General features: G+C 45.5%; 1 protein-coding gene across 1 annotated transcript in view; it reads right to left on the bottom strand.

Annotated features, from left to right (window-relative positions):
* PPP1R14A (protein phosphatase 1 regulatory inhibitor subunit 14A) overlaps positions 1-10,951 on the bottom strand; it is a 49,688-nt gene extending 38,737 nt beyond the window's left edge. The window contains exons 1-2 of the mRNA XM_040323531.1: positions 10,741-10,951; positions 10,224-10,462 (exon numbers count right to left, since the gene is read on the bottom strand). Of these exons, the coding sequence (XP_040179465.1) occupies positions 10,224-10,418 (195 nt within the window). The 5' untranslated portion in view covers positions 10,419-10,462; positions 10,741-10,951. The remainder of the gene's footprint in view (positions 1-10,223; positions 10,463-10,740) is intronic.
* Positions 10,952-16,686: the final 5,735 nt, after the last annotated feature.

Genomic DNA, 16,686 nt, shown 5'->3' with positions numbered 1-16,686 from the left:
GCTGTAATGAGGGCACAGTAAGACGGCAGTGATGGTGAGGCTGCAATGAGGGCACGGTAAGGCTGCAATGATGGTGAGGCGGTAATGATGGGCACGGTGAGGCGGCAATGATGGGCATGGGTTGGGGGACTTTCATTTTTTTTGGGGGCGGGTGAGCGGCAAAGGGAGTAAATCTGAGCCTGGGGATGGTCACAGAGTCAGTCTATGGCCACCTTTAGTGAAAAGGGCCGATTGGCTACAGGAAATTTTCTAGGACAATGGCTATTGTTACGTTTAAATAATGCCAATGTGCCAACTAGACTCCAGGCAAACATAAAATACCCACAATACTGCAGCTGCTGACTTTTAATAAATGGACCCTTACCTGTCCAGGGTGCCCGCAATGTCGGCAGCCGAAACCAATCAACCGATCGTCTCTCCCCGCCGCCATTCTTGGTGAGGGAATCAGGAAGTGAAGCCTTGTGGCTTCACTTCCCAAGTTCCCTACTGCGCATGCGCAAGGTCACGCTGCGCATTCTCACCAGTCCCTGCAGTCTTTTGGGACCTGTGTGTTTCCCAGAAGACAGCGGGGAAGGACAGTGTAGGCGTCAAAAGTGATCTATGCCAGGAAGTGGCAGCAAATATCGGTATTACACAGGTATCTGCTCCCCCCTTCCCCTGAAAGGTTCCAAATATGACACCGGAGGGGGGGGGGGGATTCCAAAAAGTGGAAGTTCCTTTTTTGGGTAGAACTCCACTTTAATAAAAATTCATTATATTTGTAAATTAAACTAGCATAAAGTATCTGAGTTTGTCATTGTATCAGCCATCCAAAAGAACCAATTAGGTGTGCTGCAGTGCACATGTGCGGACAAGAAACATGCTTATAGAAGGAGACAGAGAACCTCATCAGTCTTCTGATCAATTGTTAGTGGATTCAAAGAAGATTGTAAAATTACCCCCCATAGACATCCTGAATTTCGGCCAAATCCTGCTGGATAGGCTGAAAATTGAATATATTTGGTGGCTCCGCCAGCACCGCCTGGCTCACCAAAAATCGACTGATCTGGGTTACAAATGATGTTGCCATCTCATCCCTTTAAACCCAAACACATATGAATTATACAGGTTCTGTGGTTGATTAAGGTGGGAATTAAACTCACTTGGTGCCTTATTTGCATTAAATTAGCCTCAGAACCTGTGTAATTCATGTGTGTTCGGGTTTAAAGGCATGAGGTGGCAACCCTAGTTACAAACTATGAACTGAATAGTGACTGAATTTTATCAGATATATCCACAGTAAGAGCCGGTTCACACACAGGCGGCATGACTTTGGGATCGACTCGGCAAGGCGATCTCAAGACGACTTGAGAGGCAACTTGCAAAATGTATTGAAGTCAATGCAAGTCACCCCTGAGTCGCCCCCAAAGTCGTACAGGAACCTTTTTCTAAGTTGGAGCGACTTGCGTCGCTCCTATTATAACGGTTCCATTGAATAGAGCGGATCGCGACTTGTCAGGCGGCTGAGTCGCCTGACAGGTCGCCCCTGTGTGAACCGGCTCTTAGGCAGCGCCAGTGCCAGGGCTGTCCAAACACAATAGCTGCCAGTGGAGACTCCCCCCCTCTATGCTGTGATCAAGGATGGAGGAATCAATTGATACCCTCCTGTTCAGGAGGTCTGCCGAAATTTGTGCCGTCTATAGAAAGCCTTATGGAAGAGACGTAATCATATGCAAGTGGTAACAATCAGTCTGCAGAGATTCTGACATTTGTTTTAAGCCTGATTTGTCTGTGATGTCCGATGTTCACTCCTCACACTTCTGTTATGTGGTCAGAAAATTGGCTACCATAAAAGGACTATTAGTTTCTGCCACAACGACATACAGAAAGGAGCCGGGCCCACTCACTTCACATGGGAGTGATTAGCTTTGAAAACTCTGTATACCACGTGGTCAGAGCTTAATCGCTCCCATGTGATTGGATGAAGAACCTCCAATAACGCTGTCATATCAGCATGGTCGCAGTGAGCACTTTCCTTCTTTTCTAACATTGAAATGTGTCCGACATCAAACATGAATAATAAATCTGACCATTCACGTTTTGTTTGTAGGTGGATCTTTCAATTCCATATTGTGGCAGAAGACGTTTTTGAGTGCTGAACCATCCAATCAATTCAACAGACACTAGAGAAGCATCAATGACATATTAATGGCTCATTGATGTCACCTATATACAGTGGCTGCACAAGCACGGCCGCTGTGTCCCAATAGAACTCAATGAGACTTCCTGCACAGGGATGCACGGAACAGCTGTGAAAACACAGCTCTGCATAGGCATACGGAAATTCTGAGCTCGGTGTTAATGAGGCCTAGGGATAAGTTTACATTTGTAGTTGGGGGGTGGCAAAAAGAGGCAATTGGACCAAGGCTTTTAGGTCTCATTAACATGGGGCATATGCATCTGTGCCCCATGTGAAGGGATGCACAAGTCTAGCACCCTGATTTTTGGGCAGGGTTTCTAGTAAATTTAGTTTGCCAGGTGGTAGTTGCCCTGGTTAATTGTTAGTAGATCCACTGATTCCTCTCTATTCTGCACCTTATCTCTTCTGTCGCTAGGTGGCGTTATGCTGGCGACATTAGATAGACAAGGGCTTAGCAAGGTCAGGTTATGAATGGATGGGGTGTCTCAGCCAATTGGTGGGGGTTTCTTTAGTCCCTTGGCCTGATGGGAGAGAGCCTATTTATTTGGGTGGAGTCAGGTGATCGGGGTTGTGTGCCACCTGGATGGCTGTCTGGGTGGACATGTGTTATGCTGCTCTTATGAAGCCTGAGGCCTATCCCGGGGAAATCTGGCTGTTAGGCTGTCTGAGAGCCTACCCAGAAGTAGCGCAGGGTTGGGACTTCGCCATTGGAGTCGAACTGAAAGCAGCTGGTCAGCCGGACGGGAAACCAATTGTGGTCGGAGGTAGAGGGGAATTTGTCGCCACTAAGGCACCATCCACCTTGTTACCGGAGACCATTGTGAGTAAGCTGGAGCCAGTACCAGAGCAGTCTTCTCACCAGCCGGGGACAGTGAAGAAGTGGGAAAACTTCAGCAAGTGCCAAGCCAGGAACCCAATGGGACAGCAGAGGTGTAGCTTGAGGAGCATCAGAGAGCCAAGCCAGGGACATAGCGGGTCAGCAGGGGTGACACTTGAGGAGTATCTATGAGTGCCAAGCCAGGGAACCCAGCAGGGAAGTGGGGGGGGGGGGGTGACAGTTAAAAAAGATACCAAGTTATGGACGTGGAGGAGCTTCCTCCTATCTCCTACTTACTATAGTAATAAAAGTGTTTCTGCACCATGAGGGCCCTTGTGCCCGTTTTTTTTTTCTCTCTTGCCTTGTGTGCATTCTAGATGGAGTATGTTTGTGGGCTGCAGCACTCCCCTGTCAGTGTAGCATTTATTTGTATAGAGTTGGCTACCCATTAAACACGTGTTGACTTGTGGTATCACATTTCCTTTTTTAGATTATTAAGTGGTATACCGATACTTATGACACCACACCATTTGTTTTATTTTTTTGCCTAACCACTCAGGAGCTGCTTTGTAAAGCACTGTAGGGGTCTTACACCATTTTGGTGCGAAATGTGATGCAATGCGGTTTCAGCCATACACTTTGAATGGCTGAATTTGCACAGCACAGACATTGCATGTGATGTGCACAGCAATGTGGTACAAATCACATGGGATGTCTGGCATCACACTAGTGTGAACCCAATCTTAGTGCTGGTTCACACAGGGGCGGCTTCAAAGTTGTGTGACTCTGAAGCCGTCCTGCACAGCGCGACCTCACCCTCACCGCGGCTTGCAAACGTTCTTCTTTAATATAAGTCAATGCAAGCCACTCCCAAGTCACCCCAGAGTAGTACAGGAATCTTGCGTCGCTCCTGTTAGAACGGTTCCATTGTACTGAACTGAGCACGACTTGTCAAGCTGACAAGTCGTCTGACAGGTCGCCCTTGTGTGAACTGGTACTTAGGGCTGGTTCACACTGCTGCGTGGTGCGAGATCGTATGCGATTCACACCACACTGTAGTGCAAATCACATTGCGATGTCCATGCGATGCAAATTCAGTGGATTTAAAGGGTTCTCGCATTCTTGCTGCAGTGTGAACCGGCCCTTAAGGTAACAGTAAAGGCCTGTTCACACTGCAGCAATGCAGGAACCCTGCAAATCCAATGAGGGTTCCCGCACCGCATGTCTCCTGGCGGCAGTTCACACTGCCCTATGCGAACTGCTGGGAGTGTCAGTTAAAAAAGTTAATGACACCCCCAAATCAGTTTGCATATCGCAGTGCGATCTGCAAATTAGGGTGACACCCATGCGATCCGATTCTGCTGCGGACCAAAAAAAAAAAAAAAAAAAAAAAGTCCTGTGAGTTTGGTCCAAAATACAATGCAAATTCAGCCATACTATCTATATGGCTGAATTAACATTGCACGGACATTGCATGTGATTTGCACAGCAGTGCAGTGCAAATCACATGTGATCTCGCTCCACGCAGGAGTGTGAACCGGCCCCAAGACCTCTTTCACATTGAGGCGTGGAGCCGCGGTGACGGTATAGCCGCGCTATTTGTAGCGCCGCTATACCGTCGTATTTACCGCGATATTCGGGCACTAGCAGTGAGGTTTTAACCCCCGCGTTGCGGGCGGTATTACCGCGGTTTCCCATTGATTTCAATGGGAAGGCGCGGTATAGGAGCGGTGAACACACCGCTCCTATACCGCAGTTAAAGCGGATGTGCCATGGGAAAAAAAATATTAAAAGCCAGCAGCTACAAATACTCCAGCTGCTGACTTTTAATATTAGGACACTTACCTGTCCTGGAGTCCAGCGCCGATCGCAGCAGAGGACGATCGATCGCTCGTCTCTCTGCTGCTCCCCCCGCCATCCATGCTGAGGGAACCAGGAAGTGAAGCGCTGCGGCTTCACTGCCCGGTTCCCTACGGCCCATGCACGAGTCGCGCCGCGCCCCGCCGATTGGCTCCCGCTGTGTGCTGGGAGCCGAGTGTTCCCAGCACACCATGGGGGGGGCGACGGGATGTGACGGAACGCCCGTCTTTTTCCCGTGAATGCCGGGCCGGAAGTGGGTGCAAATACCTGTCTTTAGACAGGTATCTGCACCCCCCTCCCCCCTGGAAGGTGTCAAATGTGACACCAGAGGGGGGGAGGGTTCCGATCAGCGGGACTTCACTTTAGAGTGGAGAACCGCTTTAAGATGCGGCTAGCAGGACTTTTGGAGCGCTCCTGCTAGCGCACCGCTTCAGTGTGAATGCCTTCGGGCTTTCACATTGAACACTACAGGGCATGATTTTTCATGCGGTATAGCAGCACTATTTTTGGCGCTGTACCGCATGAAAAACGCCTCAACGTGAAAGGGGCCTAAAGGAGCAGCATAGCTCCAGTGTCCTACTGGTTTCATGTGAGGCATTGTACATTATCAACATAATATCAACCCTAATGCAGAAAGCAAGGACATTTTACAAAACCCTTCCCTATGCAAATTGAATTGTAAAGAGTGAATACAAATATACTTATACATTTTAATAAATATAATAATAATAATAATAATAATAATAATGTTATTATTATTATTATTATTATTATTATTATTATTAATAATAAAAAAAACACATTAAAAACTATTGAGTTTGGCCTTTGTAGAAGCTGCTAACTGTAAAAAGAATAGTTTAGACTAGTATTTAGGCTTCTCTAAAATTTTGGCTATAGTTTATTTATTTATGTTTAACCAGTTGTTCTATTTGTGCTTTTTTTGTGTTATCAGTTTCTTTTACAAGTCTGTTTTCAAACGTGAAAAAACAGGTACGACCAGAGTAGCCAGTCAGCACTAGAATAGTTGTATATGAGTTCTGTTGGGTATCTACTCTACTTACTGTATAAAACAACAAGCTACCCAAACTCAAAGGGCATTGGTCATTGAAATTATCCAGCTGCTCAACCCCCATTTTGCCAGTACTCCAATAATCATGCATGTCTACACCACGTAAGGACGCACATGTATGTTAATAGTAGACTTTGCTGGAATCCATAGGGGAAAAATTGTTTATATGCTAAAAAATCCAGGATGTAACCAATATTTTCACCCCAGGTGCTCTGCTAAAAATGTATGCTGAAATGGCAGATACCGTTGCATGGATTTTAAAGCAGTTAGCTATGGGCACCATTAGATTGGCCATACACACAAAAACGGAGTCACATGACCCATTTCTGATCTTATACAGATTTGACCACACATGCGCACACCTAAACAAGCTCTTGTCATTTAAAGCGGTTGTACACCCTTAGACCCCTTTCACACTGAGGGCGCATTGCAGGCGCTATAGCGTTAAGAATAGCACCTGCAATCCGCCCTCAAACAGCTGCTCCATTGTCTCCAGTGTGAGAGGGCTTTCACACTGGAGCGTTGCGTTAGCAGGACAGTAAAAAAAAAAAAGTCCTGCTAGCCGCATCTTTGGAGTGGTATGTTTACCGCTCATCCACCGCTGCTGCCCATTGAAATCAATGGGACATCGCAGCTATGCTGCCCGTAATGCACCGCTTCAGCAGCACATCGCGGACGATTTTAACCCTTTCTCAGCCGCTAGCGGGGGTTAAAAGTGCCCCGCTAGTTGCCAAAATGCGCCGCAAATCCACCCATAGGGTCGCAGTAAAAATAGTTGAGTTTTACCGCTGACGCTATGGGCGGCTCAGTGTGAAAGGGGGTCTTACAGACCACGTTTACCTACAGGTAAGCCTAGATTAAGGCTTACCTGTAGGTGCAAGAAATAGCTCCTAAACCTACACAGTTTAGGAGATATGTACAAAAAAAAGACAGGCGCATGCGCCGTAGACAACGGCGCAGGCGCACTGAGCGTGCCGTTTCTAACTGCGATCGTGCCATGACTGGCGGCTCTCGCGCGTGAGTGATGACATCGCGGCTCCTGCCAGTCACAGCGCCGGAGCCGCGATACCCAGAAGTCACTCCGGGAGAGATGGCGGCGACGGAGGAGGGGAACGAGGACCGCTGCGGGGGCTTCGCTCTCAGGTAAGCAATTCATAATGAGCTAGTATTGCAGGGTGTAAATTTTTATTTATTTTTTCCCCAGAGGCTTTACTTCCTCTTTAAAAGACAATAAAAATCTTACATGGTAACTCCATACATGTACCAAGATGATCATTAAGAGATCAGAATTTGCAATCAGTACAAATTACTTCTCAATAAACATCAGGCAAACATTTCAGGGCGGGTCATAAATCCCACATTATCGGAAATGCTGGTGGAAAAAAGAAATACAATTACTTTGGCTGCAGTCACCGTTCAGCTGCTTTTTCTTCTACCCAACTCCTTTGATTTCTCAGTCAAAGTTTGTTGAGCCATCAGGGCCACCCACGGTTCAAATTTTGTCCGATTCTCCGGGATCGGATAAAATTCAAGCTATGTATAACCAGCTTTACAATTATCGGACTAGTCTTCCTCTCCCCAGGGGTTGCTGAAGACAAAGATGCTCATTATTAGAGGGAGAAGCAGGTCCCAATCCCTCGTTCTTCCATGTAGAAGAGTGAAGAACCAAGATTACCGCTTGTGCACTGCTGTCTCTATTGATTGATTATCTCGGCGGTTCCTGGCATTGTTCAGAGTCGTAGAAGAACAGCAAGTATCTGCTTTTCTACGGTAAGCTTTTTATTTGCCTTATAGACAACAAATGACCACTTATTTTTCTTTCAGATCAGGCAAAGATCTAATGTGTATGTGGTACCCATAGACACCCCCAGATGAAGATTCCCAGAGGAGGGCGTAGCGATTGTACGGTTATAAAACCTGATCTGACCACAATTCCCTGATAAGCGGATATTGGAGGGGTCTGCAGTGCGCCTCCTCCCCCTCTCTGCAGAGGTTGCGGCTACCATCCATGTTTAGGGGCCTGACCGTGGCACATGTGCCTTGGGGGGGGGGGGGGGGGGGGGGTTGGAGTGTGGATCGTGTTTGCACATTTGACCGCCCTCTACTATATATTAAAAAAAAAAAAAAATACATATATAAAACAGTAGAGGGAGCACTGGACCAAAATGATAAAAGGTCCAAATTAAAGCGAGAGTTCACCCCAAAAAAATTTTCAACATTACATTCAGCCGAGTTGTCCTAATGACAATCGGCTGTTTTTTTTTTTATTTTATCCCCGTACATACCGTATTTTCACCGCCGCTTCCGGTTATGTCTTCTGCGAGACTGGGCATTCCTAATTGATTGACAGGCTTCCGACCGTCGCATACAGCGCGTCACGAGTTGCCGAAAGAAGAAGGACTGCGAGTCGGCGCTATACGGCGCCTGCGCACCGACGTTCGACTTCTTACGGCAACTCGTGACGCGCTGTATGCGACGGTCGGAAGCCTGTCAATCAATTAGGAACGCCCAGTCCCGCAGAAGACATACCCGGAAGCGGCGGTGAAAATACAGTATGTACGGGGATAAAGTTTAAAAAAACAGCCGATTGTCATTAGGACAACTCGGCTGAATGTAATGTTAAAAAATATTTTTTTGGGTGAACCTCCGCTTTAAAGGGGTTGTAAAGGTAAAAAAAAAATTCCCCTAAATAGCTTCCTTTACCTTACTGCAGTCCTTCTTCACTTACCTCATCCTTCCATTTTGCTTTTAAATGTCCTTATTTCTTCTGAGAAATCCTCACTTCCTGTTCTTCTGTCTGTAACTCACCACCGTAATGCGAGGCTTTCTCCCTGGTGTGGAGAAAGCCTCTTGAGGGGAGAGGGGGCGAGCAGGAGTGTCAGGACGCTATCTACTTTGCAGATAGAGAAAGGAGCTGTGTGTTAGTGGGCATCCTGACACTCCTGCTCGCCCCCTTAAGAGACTTTCTCCACACCAGGGAGAAAGCCTTGCATTACTGTGTGGAGTTACAGACAGAAGAACAGGAAGTGAGGATTTTTCAGAAGAAATAAGGACATTTAAAAGCAAAATGGAAGGATGAGGTAAGTGAAGGAGGACTGCACTAAGGTAAAGGAAGCTATTTAGGGATTTTTTTTTTTTTACCTTTACAACCCCTTTAATTTATTGGTTTGCACTAAAAAGACAACCAACATGTTTTAGGGGGTCAGAAAACACTCCCCCTTCATCAGGGCTGCAACAAAAATAGATTATAGATGTAATTGGTATAAACACAAAATCAGACAAAACATAAAAGATCATGGGTAACACACATAGGGGCAGATTCAGGTAGGGAGCGCGTAACTCTGTGCGGGCGTAGCGTATCCTATTTACGCTACGCCTCCGCAACTTTGACAGGCAAGTGCATTATTCACAAAGCACTTGCTCCGTAAAGTTGCATCGGCATATCGTAAATTGGCCGGCGTAAGCCCGCCTAATTCAAATCTGTAAGATGTGGGCGTGTTTTATGCAAAATCATTGTGACCCCACGTAAATGACGCTTTTTACGAACGGAGCATGCGTCGTCCGTGAAAGTATCCCAGTGCGCATGCTCCAAATTAACCCGCAAAAAGCCAATGTTTTCGACGTGAACTTAAATTACGCCCAGCCCTATTCGCAAATGACATAATCAACTGAAAATTTGACGCTGGCCCGACGTCCATACTTAACATTGGCTGTGCCTCATATAGCAGGGGTAACTTTACGCCGGAAAAAGCCTTACGTAAATGGCGTATCTGTACTGCGACGGCCGTGCGTACGTTCGTGAATAGGCGTATCTAGCTGATTTACATATTCTAGGCGTAAATCAGCATACATGCCCCTAGCGGCCAGCGTAAATATGCAGTTAAGATACGACGGCGTAGGAGACTTACGCTGGTCGTATCTTAGACAAATTCTGGCGTATCTGATTCTTTGAATCAGGCGCCTAGATACGACGCCTCACACTCAAAGATATACCTGAATCTGGCCCATAGTGTGAATATATATATATATATATATATATATATATATATATATATATATATATATATATATACACATACACACACACACACACACATTATTATTATATATAAAAAATTATTATTATTATTTTTTTTACAGGGTCCTCTGACGACTCCTCCTGTATTGAATTGTATTGTGTCTGTACTTTCTGCCCTCATGTTGTAAAGTGCTGCGCAAACTGGTGGCACTAAATAAATCCCTTAATAATTTTAGCAGCTTATATGTATACTTTAGCATTCATAACCTTTAGCGCTTACCTTGCCCTCATAAAGGCGCTCAATACTTTCGTCGATCCACTTCTCCACGTCCAGCCTCTTCTGTAGCTCTTTGCGGTCATATTTGACCGTGACCCGGGCTTGCCTCCTCTGTATGGCATGCCCTCCGGAGTCTCTATTCCTGGACGGAGAGTGGGTTTTATTAATCATCCTCTTCCCAACCTTATTCGCCGCCATCCTAAGTCCTTTTTTTTTTTGCCGTCGAAGGTCAGTGGTCCTTCCTGCTCAGAGCAACAAAATCATAAAAAAACAAAAAAATAAAAATAAAAATCACAATTCGCTTGACTTAAGCCAGAACAACAGCTTCAGGTGTGAAATTCTGTTTAGAAATAAAGTTTAGCTTAAACTGAAAAGTCTATATTTAAAAAAAATGTAATAACGATACAGGCATTAAGTACAGATATATAGCTGGAAAGTATTGATCTCCAGTTTTAGTGATCGGTCTTGTGATCCAGTCACTGACTTAAAGGTAAATCCATTATCAGATGTGCAATCAGACCTGACAGTGCTGTCTCCACGTGTGCAGGGAATCCAATGGTCCTATTGTGCTGGATGGAGCGGTGGTCCCAGTGTTGGGTTGCTGTGGTCCTGGGGGTGCTCTGAGTCTGTCTCCTCTATCACATGCTGGTTTTGGTGCTGCTCTGTGCCGTAGCCATGTACACCCCAGCCCAGCTGCTCTCAGACTGACACTGCATAGCCCTGCACAATGTCTCTGAGTCTAAGGGGAGGGGCCCTTGTAAAAAAAAAAAAAAAATCATTGTATTGTGCAGCAAATGCTGTTATATGTCCCTAGACAGCAGGACACAGACCTCCCTTCTCTTTGTACACAGACAGGATATAAAAGACCTCTCGTGCACATGTGCCCTGGTCATAGGCGGCACACAAGCAACCTTCCATCTGTCACTGCAGTGTGACCCCATATTACTGACATTTTAGGAGATGATGACTCCACCCGTACCAATCATTTTTTGGTTTTATGCCCATTTTGCAGAACGTAATTTCATATTTTTCTGATCTGGGTGTCCTGGTGGTACTGTGTACAGCTGCCTATAGACATGAATGGGCGAAGAGAGCTGAATTTATTTTACGCACGTAAAATGATACATTCGCACACAGACATAACGCTGGTAGTGTGTGTTCGGGAATTTACGTCTGTTAGCGCGTGCCATTTAGGCTGCATTCACACCTGAGCGTTTTGTCGCCTGAAGCGCGACGCTCAAAAACGCTAGAGGGGAAAAATGCATTATTCCCTATGGAGATGGTTCACAAAAACGCCTGACACCGAACGTCTGAAGCTCAAACAAGTTTCCGGACCCTTTTTTGTCGCGCGAATCGGGCTGATTTGGGCGTTTATGAACGTTTGTATTCCCATGGAAACGCTCGATTCAAGCGTCTAGCGCGACAACGAGCGTTTCTACAGGCGTTTTGTCGCTTTAATCTGTTCTGTGAAATAGAATATTCACCCAGGAAGAAGATAAAAAAAATCTACAAACAAAGCAATAAATGAAGAATGAGATCATTTTTCTTATTGGCTAAAATAAAAAACGACGAAGTTCAAAAACGTCGGACAACACTGTATGCAAACACGCGAATACGTGTTAATACGTGAAAAATGACCGAAAACGCTACGCTCAGGTGTGAATGCGGGCTAAGGCTCGATTCACACCTATGCATGTTGCTTTTGAGCGTTTTTGCAGTGCTTTTTTGCGGTGCTTGCCGTGTTTTTACCGCGATTTGCATTTTTTTTTTCATCAATTTTAATTTTTTTCTATTTGATTCAAGCGACTAGTGCGACAACGACCGTTTGCTACGGGCGTTTTGTCGCTTTAATCAATAGAACATTTCACCCAGGCAGAAGATAAAAAAAATCTACCAACATAGCAACAAGTGATGAAAAGATGATAATTTTTCCTATTGGCTAAAATATAAAACGTCGAAGTACAAAAACGTCGGACGACGCTGTATGCAAACGCGCAAATAAGCATGAATACGCGCGATAAAACCCCCCGGAAAAAAAGACCTACGCTCAGGTGTGAATGCAGCCTGACATCTGTTAGCGCATGCCATTTAACGCAAGTAGTAGCGCACAGCTGCATACAGCCGTGTACATGTTTATGGGCAGCTATATAAAGCGCCAGGACATCTTGGGCACCAAACGCCTTTACACTGTATGGGCAAATGTGCATGAGCCCTTATGCCGCGTACACAAGATCGTTTTTCCCGTCGGAAAAAGTCAGATGTGAGCTTTAGGATAGGAATTCTGACCGTGTGCATGCTACATCTGACTTTTTTTGTCAGAATTTGCGCCAGAAAAAGTTTGAGAGCTGGTTCTCTATTTTCCCCGACGGAAAAAATTCCTAGCAGAAATATCGTCTGTATGGAATTCCAACGTGCAAAAAATCACGCATGCTCGGAATCAATTCGACGCATGCTCGGAATCATTGAGCTTAATTTTTCTTGGCTCGTTGCAGTGTTGTACGTCGCCGCGTTCTTGATAGGCGGAATTTGGTGTGACTGTGTTTTTGCAAGACAAGTAAGGATGAGCTCCAGCGTGTTCGCATTGTTCACGTGCAGAGCCTGCCAGGAAGTCTGCACGGCTCTGCGCTAATCACAGCCAGGGAGACATTGTCCCGTTGCTCGGCTGCAGAGATCGGGAAATGTCTCCCTGGCTGTGATTAGCGCATCACCGTGCAGACTTCCTGGCGGGCTCTGCACGTGTACTATGCGAACACGCTGGAGCTCATCCTTAAAGCGGGGGTTCACCCTATGAACGCAAATTTTTTTTTTTTTTTTTCTTCTACCATAAAATCAGGCATTGTAGCGCGAGCTACAGTATGCCTGTCCCAATTTTTTTACCCCCGTACTCACCTTGTACTCGTACATCGAAGATACCGGGGAATGGGCGTGCCTATGGAGACGGAGGATGATTGACGGCCGGCTCTGGCGCGTCATGCTTCTCCGGAAATAGCCGAAATAGGCTTGGCTCTTCACGGCGCCTGCGCATAGCCTGTGCGCAGGCGCCGTGAAGAGCCGAGACCTACTCCGGCTGTCTTCGGGGAGAGTGACGTGCCAGGGCCGGCCGTCATTCATCCTCCCTCTCCATAGGCACGCCCATTCCCCGCGGGAGCCGAAATCTACAATGTACGATTACAAGGTGAGTCCGGGGTTAAAAAAATCGGGACAGGCATACTGTAGCTCGCGCTACAATGTCTCGATGGTAAAATCATGTGGGTGAGGGTGAACTACCGCTTTAAAGACAAGCTTGAGCGGAATTCCTTTGGAAAAATCATCTGAGGTTTTTCCGACGGGAAAACCGATCGCGTGTACGCGGCATAAGGCTGCATTCACACCTGAGCGTTTAATTTTCAAGCAGAAAAATGCGCGTTTTTGCCGCGATCTTGTACAGGTTTAAAAGTCACCAAATCTGCCTGAATTGAGCAACAAAAAAAGCTCCAGAACTTTTTGGCGCTTTAGGCGACATGGAGTGGCGATGTGAACCATCTCCATAGAGAATAATTGATTTTTTTTGTTCTCCTCCATCGATTTGGAGATTCAGGCTTCAAGCTACAAAACAGCCTGAAAAGTAGGCATACACTAAACAATCGGATTGTACAATCTCTGTACAATCTACTTTAGGCCCCTTTTTAGATGGGTGCCCCCGCTAACGCAATCCTCTTGCTTAGTGGAGGGGGATCTCTGCAGAAATGCAGGGAATTTTTTGGACCCGCATCCAAAACGCAATTACCTTTTTTTTGCCGCGATTTGCGTTTTTTTTTTAATCTGTTTATAGCTGGTTGTTAAAGGAAATGTAAAAAAATTAAAATTGCCGGTAACAAAATATATATATATAAAAAAAAATGCAAAACGCAGTAAAAACACGTGTCGAAAAACGCAGCAAGCACCGCAAAAACGCTCAAAAGCAACATGCATAGGTGTGAATCCAGCCTTAATGAGAATATAGACTAACTAGATAGCATATGAATCAAGTTTTTCTGTTTTCAAACAGGACTCATCTATGTTTTAATAATTTCTACTTATATGAATGTATTATGTACTCTTTTATTCTATATATGAACTTTGATGCACTTTATTTAGTTTGTTTCAAGTAGAAGAATTGGGGACATACTCACGGAAATTGTTTATATATCAAAAAGATGCACACATATCTAGTATTTTCTTTGCAACATTGAGGCATTTTTTTGTTTGAAATCACACATTGCAAGCAAAGTGCAACATCATATATTCTTTATTTTTCTATAATAGGATAGGAGGACACACCCAATCTATCCAATCTGGCAGGACCTTGCAGCTGATGGTACAGCTAACGATTGCACAATTGGATTGTTTAGTGTATGGTGAGCTCACTTGAGACCCCTTTCACACTGAGGTGGTGGCGGCAAAGCACCACTATTTTTATCGGCGCTTTAACGTCATGTTTGCGGAGGTATTCGGCTGCGAGCGGGGCACTTTTAATCCCCGCTAGCGGGCGAAAAAGGGTTAAAACCATCAGCAAAGCAGCGGTGCCCATTCATTTTAATAGACAAGAGCAGTGAAGGAGAGGTATACACACCGCTCCTTCCCTGGTCCAAAGGTGCGGCTTGCAGATCATTTTTTAACATCCTGCCAGCGCACCGCTCCAGTGTGACAGCCCTTGGGCTGTCACACTGAAGTGAAAGGAGCCGCTCTTTCAGGGCGCTTTTTTTAGCATTGTAGCGCCTGCAAAGCACCTCAGTGTGAAAGGGGTCTTAGTGCACCGTTTACGGCTAGAAAATCGGTTGTTAAATGGTGGTTTTCACTGTTACCACTAAGGATGCGCTCCGGTGTGTTTGCACAGTCCACGTGCAGAGCCCGCGAGGAAGTCGGCACTGCGCTGCGCAAATCACAAGCTAATGAGACATTGTCCTGATGCGCGGTTGCAGAGATCAGGAAATGTCTGCCAAAGTTGCATCAAAGTTGTAATGTAATGGAAATCGCACAATTTTGGAGTCACACAAGTGTGAATGGAGCCTAAAACCTAGACGCTGACAGTTCACTATGCACGGCTGCACCAGATTCTGTGTGCACCAGTTTTAGTAAATGGGTTTATGGGTCATTTCAATGTGTGCACGGGAACAGGGCTATGCCATTCTTCTGCGCTTATACGTAATTAAACGCTTGGAGGTGCGATTAGCAATGTACAGCCTCTGCCTGTCACTGATCTGTCCGATCGGGACCCCCCCCCCCCCCCCCGCTACATGCGGCGGTCGTATTCCCGCGGGGAGCGATCCGGGACGACGGCGCGGCTATTTGTTTATAGCCGCTCCGTCGCGATCGCTCCCCAGGGCTGAAGAACGGGGAGAGCTGTATGTAAACACGGCTTCCCCGTGCTTCACTGTTGCCGGCTGCATCGATCGAGTGATCCCTTTTATAGGGAGACTCGATCGATGACGTCAGTCCTACAGCCACACCCCCCTACAGTTGTAAACACACACTAAGTGAACACTAAATCCTACAGCGCCCCCTGTGTTTAACTCCCAAACTGCAACTGTCATTTTCACAATAAACAATGCAATTTAAATGCATTTTTTGCTGTGAAAATGACAATGGTCCCAAAAATGTGTCAAAATTGTCCGAAGTGTCCGCCATAATGTCGCAGTCATGAAAAAAATCGCTGATCGCCGCCATTAGTAGTAAAAAAAAAAAATAATAAAAATGCAATAAAACTATCCCCTATTTTGTAAACGCTATAAATTTTGCGCAAACCAATCGATAAACGCTTGTTGCGATTTTTTTACCAAAAATAGGTAGAAGAATACGTATCGGCCTAAACTGAGGAAAAAATAAATTGTTATATATGTTTTTGGGGGATATTTATTACAGCAAAAAGTAAAAAATATTGAATTTTTTTCAAAATTGTCGCTCTATTTTTGTTTATAGCGCAAAAAATAAAAACCGCAGAGGTGATCAAATACCACCAAAAGAAAGCTCTATTTGTGGGGAAAAAAGGACGCCAATTTTGTTTGGGAGCCACGTCGCACGATCGCGCAATTGTCTGTTAAAGCGACGCAGTGCCGAATCGCAAAACCTGGCCTGGGCATTTACCAACAAAATGGTCCGGGGCTTAAGTGGTTAAAATGACCGTGTGTGGGGAAAACGTGGTTTTATGTCTTGTGAAAAACGACAAAAAAAATTAAAGCATGCTTCAATTTTTGGTGTCGTTTTTCAAAACGTCGTTTTTTTGTGTCACAAAAAATCACTGTGTGTAGCTAAAACGACGTTTAAAACGACGTTTTTAAACCCGCGCATGCTCAGAAGCTAGTTATGAAGCAAGCTTCAATGGAACAAAAGTGCTGAACGTAACCGCGCTTTGCTAGAGCATTTTGAAAAAACGATGGTGTGTAGGCAACGTCGTTTTTAAAAATTAAGTTTCAAAAACGTCGTTTTTTTACTTCACAAAAAAATGACG

The sequence above is a fragment of the Rana temporaria genome, chromosome 9 (genome assembly GCF_905171775.1).
Source record: "Rana temporaria chromosome 9, aRanTem1.1, whole genome shotgun sequence".
In the NCBI taxonomy this organism is placed as follows: Eukaryota; Metazoa; Chordata; class Amphibia; order Anura; family Ranidae; genus Rana; species Rana temporaria.
Note: the sequence above shows the minus strand (reverse complement) of the source record. Positions and strands in the feature narration are given on the sequence as shown.